General features: G+C 51.1%; 1 protein-coding gene across 1 annotated transcript in view; it reads left to right on the top strand.

Annotated features, from left to right (window-relative positions):
* Positions 1-215: 215 nt before the first annotated feature.
* Positions 216-6,936, top strand: part of UACA (uveal autoantigen with coiled-coil domains and ankyrin repeats) — a 28,765-nt gene continuing 22,044 nt past the window's right edge. Inside the window, exon 1 of the mRNA XM_032194803.1 lies at positions 216-296. Within this exon, the coding sequence (XP_032050694.1) occupies positions 240-296 (57 nt within the window). The 5' untranslated portion in view covers positions 216-239. The remainder of the gene's footprint in view (positions 297-6,936) is intronic.

Raw genomic sequence — 6,936 nt, 5'->3', positions numbered from 1 at the left:
AAGTCCCTCCCCTCTCCCCGCCTCCCCATTGGCCACAGCGCCCGCGCGGGTGGGTCCCGATTGGCCGCGACGCCCTGGGGGGGCGGGGCGAAGGGGTAGGGGTGGTGCGGCGGGGGGCGGGGGGGGCGCGATCCTGTCCCGGCCGCGGCGGCGGCGGCGGGGGGGGGGGGGCAGGAGCCGGGACCGGGGCTGGGGGCGCGGAGCGGGGCCGGGGGTCGCCGCCCGCCGGGGGCCTCGCCATGAAGAGCCTCAAGTCCCGGCTGAGGAAGCACGAGGCCGTCATCGCGGGCAGCACGGTGCGTGGGGGCACCCAGCGGGGCGGGGGGGGCACGGGCTGCGAGCGGGGCTGGCGATTTGCTTTAGATTTTCTCTATTTTATTTCATTTCCCCCTATTTTATTTATTTTACCCCTTATTTTATTTAATTTCCCCCTATTTTATTTATTTTACCCCCTATTTTATTTAATTTTCCCCTATTGTATTTATTTTACCTCTTATTTTATTTAATTTCCCCCTATTTTATTTAATTTACCCCCTATTTTATTAATTTCCCCCCATTTTATTTCATTTCTCACCTATTTTATTTAATTTCCCCCCCTTTTATTTCATTTCTCCCCCTTTTATTTCATTTCCTTCCCCCTTACTATTCAATTTCCCCCCCATTTCATTTAATTTCCCCCCTTTACTATTTAACTTTCCCCTTTATCGTTTCCTTTTCCCCCATTTTTTTTTATTTCTCCCCACGGCCATACCCTATATGCAGGCTCTGCCCGGTGCAGGGCACCCTCAGCCCCCTGCCCCCCCCCCATGTGCCTGCACCTCCCCAAACCCCATTTGGGGTCATCCCACCCCATGCCCTGCCTGTGCCTGGCTCATCCCTTCAGGTGCCCTCAATTTTGGGGTGCCCACCTCGTGCCCCTTCACCCACTGGGTACCCCCCCATGCATCGTGACCCCCCCCTTGTTGCTGCCTGGGCCCTGTCCCCAGCCCGCTGCTGGGCAGGGGGGGTGGCGTGAGGGCTCCTTGGGATGCTGGCAGTCCCCAAAATGCTGCTTCTCTGAGTTTGTCTCAGTTTGTCGGCGTGACTGGGAAACACCAGCCTGCCTGGGCACCTATGGGTGCTGGGGGGGTAACCTGTGGGTGCTGGGGGGGACCTGGCGGCTCCGACAGCTCTGCGTCCAGGAATCTGGCTGTGCCGGGGGTGATTCAGGAGTCTGTGATGATAATTGGCGATGCGTGGGCTGCCCCTGGTTCCTGCTGCTCGTTAGTGCTTCAGGACTGCTTGGTAGCTCGGAGTAAGCCCACGGTAATTAGGCGGCAGCAGCCCCCGCGGAGGTGATGCAGGATCACCTGAAATAGGTGCGGAGATGCTTCACCTCGTGGGTGAGGGCTCCACAGGCCTCCGTTTCACAGCGGGTTTGGTCAGGCTCAGCTCCTCCGAGATCTGAAATTATTCCCCAATGTGTCATCGGAAGCTGCTTTCACCGAGGTCCTTGAGGAGCTGCGTTCTGTACCCACGATGTACTGCACTTATCTATCTGGGACGTGTTTTGGCTGCACAGCTATCCACCAGGCACTCGGGATGGGAAAATAATTCCCATCCCGATGTGTGGGTGCTGGAGGGGGTGTGTGGATAGACCCCGGCCCTGCTGCTGGCACTGGGAGGGGGTGGGAGCGCTGCTGGGTGGGTGGGAACTGCTGGAAGTTTCTGGGGAAAGAATTGTCCGTTTTGGGAACTTCATCCCTCTCTGTCCCCACCCAGGGCTGTTTCCTGGGGATGTAGGGAGAAGCTCAGTCCCTTCATCACGCTTCTGAGCGCTTCCTTCCAGGTTAAGGTAACAATTCCTTGCCCTGCGGTTTTCTGATGGTGATCTTTTGGGAGAGGCTCTGTGTCCTGCCTCGTGATGGAGGAAAGCCATGAAAAGCGGCAGGGAAATTGCCGGTCCCACCGTTATCCAGGCTGAAAGAGGAATTACCTGGTTTTGCCAGCTCCAGTTTGGCTGATGGTGCCTGGGAGATGATCAGAGCAGCCTGCTCAGTGCTCTGCATGGTGAGACAGATGCTGCTGGTCCCTGGCACCACTGTGGGCTGGGAGCTTTATGGCAGATCCCATATAAAGCCCACAAAGGCCTGAGGGCACGGTCCTTGCTCGTGGTCGGGGGTAATGCTGCATTCACCGGTAGCTACATGTGCAAGGAGCGTGCTGGAAATGCCTGCAGCTGGGCACTCCTGGAGGTTTCCTGGGGAAGGTGCCTGGGGAAGGACGTGTTTATTGTTCGGGGCAGCCCCTGCTGCCCCACACCTTCACTGCTCAGCTTTCCCTGGCGAGTTCCAGTCGCTGGGCGCTGCGGAGGAGGGTTGCCTGCTTCTTTCTTTGAAGTTTTTCTTGTTAAACCCACTTAGGAAGCAGCCACAAAGGGCTTCTGCTGGGCTCTGCGGGTGGCTGCGGAGCTGAATCCACACCACGAGCAGCTCCCCTGGGAGTGCTGCGCTCGGACACGGCGTGAGGCGGGTGCCTGGGATGCACCTCGGGTAGTGTCAGTGCTGCATGGAGCCCTGCACGTGATGAGAACGAGCAGATTAAAACCATGCGGAAACTCCTATCAGTCCTTTCTCCTCCAGGAGAAGCGATTTATTTATTTTTTTTTTAAATATATCCATAAAAGCTGAAGGTAGCGTGTAATTAGTGGAAGCTGTTTTGGAAAAAAAAAAAAAAAATGAGGTAGGCTTCTGAGCGCCTGTCTGGTGTGATGATGTCTGATGGTTAAATTAACGCCTGGCCAGCTCGTGTGGTTACAGCTGGACTTGTGTCAGTGCCTTGGTGCCCGTGGAGCTGCTGGGCTGGTAAATGGGTGATGTCCTTTGTGTCGAGGGGGCTCCTGCTCTGCCCCCAGGGGGTGAGGTCCCACCGCCTGCCCTCCTATGGGTGATATCCTCTGTGGTGGAACTGCAGCTCACCTCAGCTTCCCGATTAATTGGCAGCACTCCGTGTGTACAGCAGAAAATATTTGTTAAAAACAGCTTGTAGCACCGAAGTGCTGGAGAATGCACATTCTGAAGGACTGAAGGGAAAAATTGGGGTGTTAAAGGACCTGTTTTTAACCCAAGCCCAGATGACTTCTCTGTTCAGCTTGTTACCTGAAATAAAGGCAGCTGCTGCTGCTGGCACACATTGGCCTGAAAACGAATGAGACTGATGGCTTTGTGTCACTGCTCTGCCCCGTGCACAGACTGAGCAGCTCTCACCAGCCACGCTGGTGACAGTGCTGGGGCTGGTCAGCAGAATTTTTCCAGCGTGGCTGCTGCTGGCCAGAGCAAAGTTATTCCTCCCTGCTGCCCTGACCCCTGCGTGCAGCCTCGCATGGCTTTACAGTGCCGTCCTCGGGCAACGCGGCCAAGAATCAGCAGCGTTGTAATATTCAAATGTCAGCTCCTAGGCTGAATGCGGTTATTCTGTAGGGGATGTTTGGGTTCCGGGAAGCTTTATTAAGGCTCGTGCTAACGTGTGCATTCCTTGGAAAAACTTTGTGCTTCATTTGCATTTAGTTAAATAGAGCCATGTGCTCGCCTCTGTGATGTTTGCGGTCGGCGTGGAGAAACGCGAGCAGGGGGAGGAATGGCAATTTGTGGTTCAGCAAAAGCTGTGTGCTGCAGCCTGCGTACAGGTGCATTGTCATTTTCAGGCTGCTTTAGAAAGGAGTGTTCGTCAGTGCTTTATCACTTTGGAATGCAGTAATTAAAAAGAAAAGCTAAAAAACTGGATGCTCAGGGAGTTCCTGCATGAATGTCCTCGTCTGACCTGCAGACAAAATTCCTCAAACAAGGCCGAGGTCACCTTTTGACGAATCCATTTCGAGTTCATCTGACCTGCTGCTCAGATAGATATCATTAAATATTGATATTTTTTAGCAGGCTGATGGCACCTGATTGACCGGTACCATCCCAGCCTTCCATCACTGGGTGGTGACCGAACAGGGCCGAGTCAGTGGCGTGGTGTTCTTGGTGTTGTCTGATGCTTTGTTACAGGTGGGATTGTGCTCTCAAACCAGGGCTTTGCCACGAGTCCCGAGGAGAGCAGTGCCCAGCTGGCCTCCGACCTGGCCTCTGCCGTTTCGGAAGGGACGACCCCGCTCCCCAGCCTCCTGTGACCCAGGCCACCAGGGCTCCCCGGCTCCCGTCCCCTTTGTGGGGACAGCTTTGGTGCTCTCCTTGGCCCCGGGGAGCAGCTCCTGGATGTAAGTGCAGGAGGCAGGGCCCTGTTGTGCTGTGAGCTGCTCTTACCAGGCTGTTTTGAGATGCAGCTGCTGAACCCCTGGCTTTTCTGGTTGCTTTTAGCAGTGCCCAAGCTGCTCTGTATCTCGGGGTGCAGAGATTGAGGGTGTATTATTGACAAAGTTATGTTAGGGTATGTGTTGTGGGCAATGAGACGCCAGGAAGTTGCATTATTTAAAAAAATATATATATATTTATTTTATTGTTATTTTAGCAGACTTAGCATCCTTCTGGAGTTGTGTGCAGAGTCCTTTGATGCTTCCACTGCAGCTCGCGTGCTGCTGTGCTCGATGCTGGTGGTTTTTCCCCCTACCCCAGAAGCCTCATGGAAAGGAGAGAAGGTGGTTCTGCTGTTAGGGACCTAGTACCTGGCACAGCTTTAGAGCCCTTACAGCGTTTTTGAGAAGAGTTTTTGACATGTTGCATGTCTTGGTAGAAGTAGGTTCAAATAATTGCTTGACCTGGGACATGTGAACTTGTAGTGGGAATGAAAATGCCTTCAGAATTGGGTAAAATGTTTACGTTAAGGTTTTAGATAGCCACTATTTGTTTTCCATTAAGCTGCTCTGTTAGATGACTTTGCTACCTTAATTACAGGATGCAGTTATATTTAAACAAGTCATAAAACAACACAGCTGTTAATAAAAGATCTCAACATGAGCATTTTGAGGGAAGCGTGCAAACGGAGCGGTACTGGGAATGCTGTTGGGTTTGATCGCTATTTAGGCTAAGCCTCACCCATTTTGTAGCACTCAATAATTCTTCCATAGATGGAGAAATTGCAGCAAACGAGGTGATAACATAACGTGCTGCGTGTGGGAACCTGCTGGGTGAGACGAGCTCCGTGCTCAGGCTGGGTCCGTTCCTCCCCTCATGCAGACTGAACAGCACATCTTCCTCCCGCAGTCCTAAACTCCAGAAGGCTTTTATATGAAAACACACGTGCTGATAAGCAAGATGGGCTTATAAAGTGCCGTGTTTTCCATTTTCCATTCCAGCTACACCTGGTGAACGTCCCCCTCAAAGGCAGAGGGGAAGGTTAGGCTGTTAAAACTATTTTTAGGCTCTGTGGTTTTCAAATAAATCAACTTACTTCAAAGGCAATAGTCCTTTTGTGCCATGTGAAATCACAGGGCGTGTCTGTCTCAATGTTAATTTTAATCACAAATGTACTCTGACCTCTGTAAAATGAGCAGGAAGATGAAGTGTGCGTGCTGATAGGCGTGCTGTGCCAGCCCTGCTCTCCTCTCTGACGGGTGTGCATCTTCCGAGTAACTCTCCTGTATCAGCGGGCGCCTTCCTTTCCCTGCAGGAAAACTGCCTAGAGCCTCGACTGGGGAAGTGATTCTCTTGTGACAGAGGGCCCTAAAACTGATCATTTTTAGGTTATTATTATTTTTTTTAATTTCTTGTAATTGCTATTTCTAAACAGTCTTCAGAGACATCAAAAATTGCAGTTTTAGTTTCATAACTATTCGTGTAAAAGTATGATCTCTGTATTTTCTCTAGGGAGCTTATGGGAACGTTCGTGTACGTGTGACCACTGGCTGTAAATAGTGGTGGCCGTGTTTTTGCCAGAGCTCTTTGCTCCTCGGGGCGTTATGCGCTTAAGTCAAGCGCTAATGGCATTAGAGGATGTGCTCCCTCCCTATTTTTTTTTTTTCGTTAATAGGATTATCTGCCTAGCTCGGTGGTGACGGGAAGCTGTGTTCGCTTTCATAGGTTTATGTCAGCTTTCAGGCTGAAAGGTTTAAGAAGGGCTGTGAATTACAGCTGGTGTTTCGGAAGCAGTTATGTGGCTGCTGCGCAGTCTGCGTGCTGTCTTTAAATGAGCTGTGCATTTACACAGTCGGTTTGTGCAGCTCCATGGGCAGAGGAGACTCAGGATGAGCAATTCCCGTTCCAGGTGGAAGTTTCCTGAGCAGTACTGCTGTCTCAGCAGCCAGTTAACTTGTCGTGCATCTGTTAGCTTTGTGGTAAGACTGTAATGTGCTGTGATGCACAAAGGGAAGGGAGCAGTATTGCATCTGCCTCGCTTTCCAGCAGCTCACAGTTGGGACTTCTCATTTTGTTAGCATGCTGCCATCACCTATGTTCTTGAATGCTGTGAATGGTTTTTAAACAAGGGCTTGAACAGATCAGGGCTTTCATGGCCTGGCCTAGCTGATCAAAGGCTGCTAAAGGAAGCAAATTAAATCTTTCTCCTCCCGGCTTCGAGGTCCTAATGGTTTCCTTGTGCTGGGATGAGACATGATCAGCTCTGCTCCTGCCCACCCAGCCCAGTAATTCTGCGTTTTTCCTATTTAAAAAAAAAAAAAAAAAAGCCCACCACCACAACAGGAAAAAACAAACAAACAAAAAAACAACCAATATTTACTTCACACGGTTAAGGTGAGTGAAATGCAGTCTTAGTGTTTTTAAGTTGGTGGTGGCAACTGGCTGTCTTAGTGGTCTTACACACTCATAAATGTTTGTTATGCTATCATTAATCTACTATCTAAATAATTGAAAAAGTGAAAAATGCATGCTGTGGTCTTTGAGGGTCTATGGTCTTATTCCTTGACCTTTCTATAGGGGGGAAATAACCCCAGTAAGAGTATGGCCAGAGAACAAGCCAGCTGCCAGCGTTGTGTGCTCAAATATTTTTTAGCCTCTTTCAGACCCA

This window comes from Aythya fuligula, chromosome 11, assembly GCF_009819795.1.
Source record: "Aythya fuligula isolate bAytFul2 chromosome 11, bAytFul2.pri, whole genome shotgun sequence".
In the NCBI taxonomy this organism is placed as follows: Eukaryota; Metazoa; Chordata; class Aves; order Anseriformes; family Anatidae; genus Aythya; species Aythya fuligula.
Note: the sequence above shows the minus strand (reverse complement) of the source record. Positions and strands in the feature narration are given on the sequence as shown.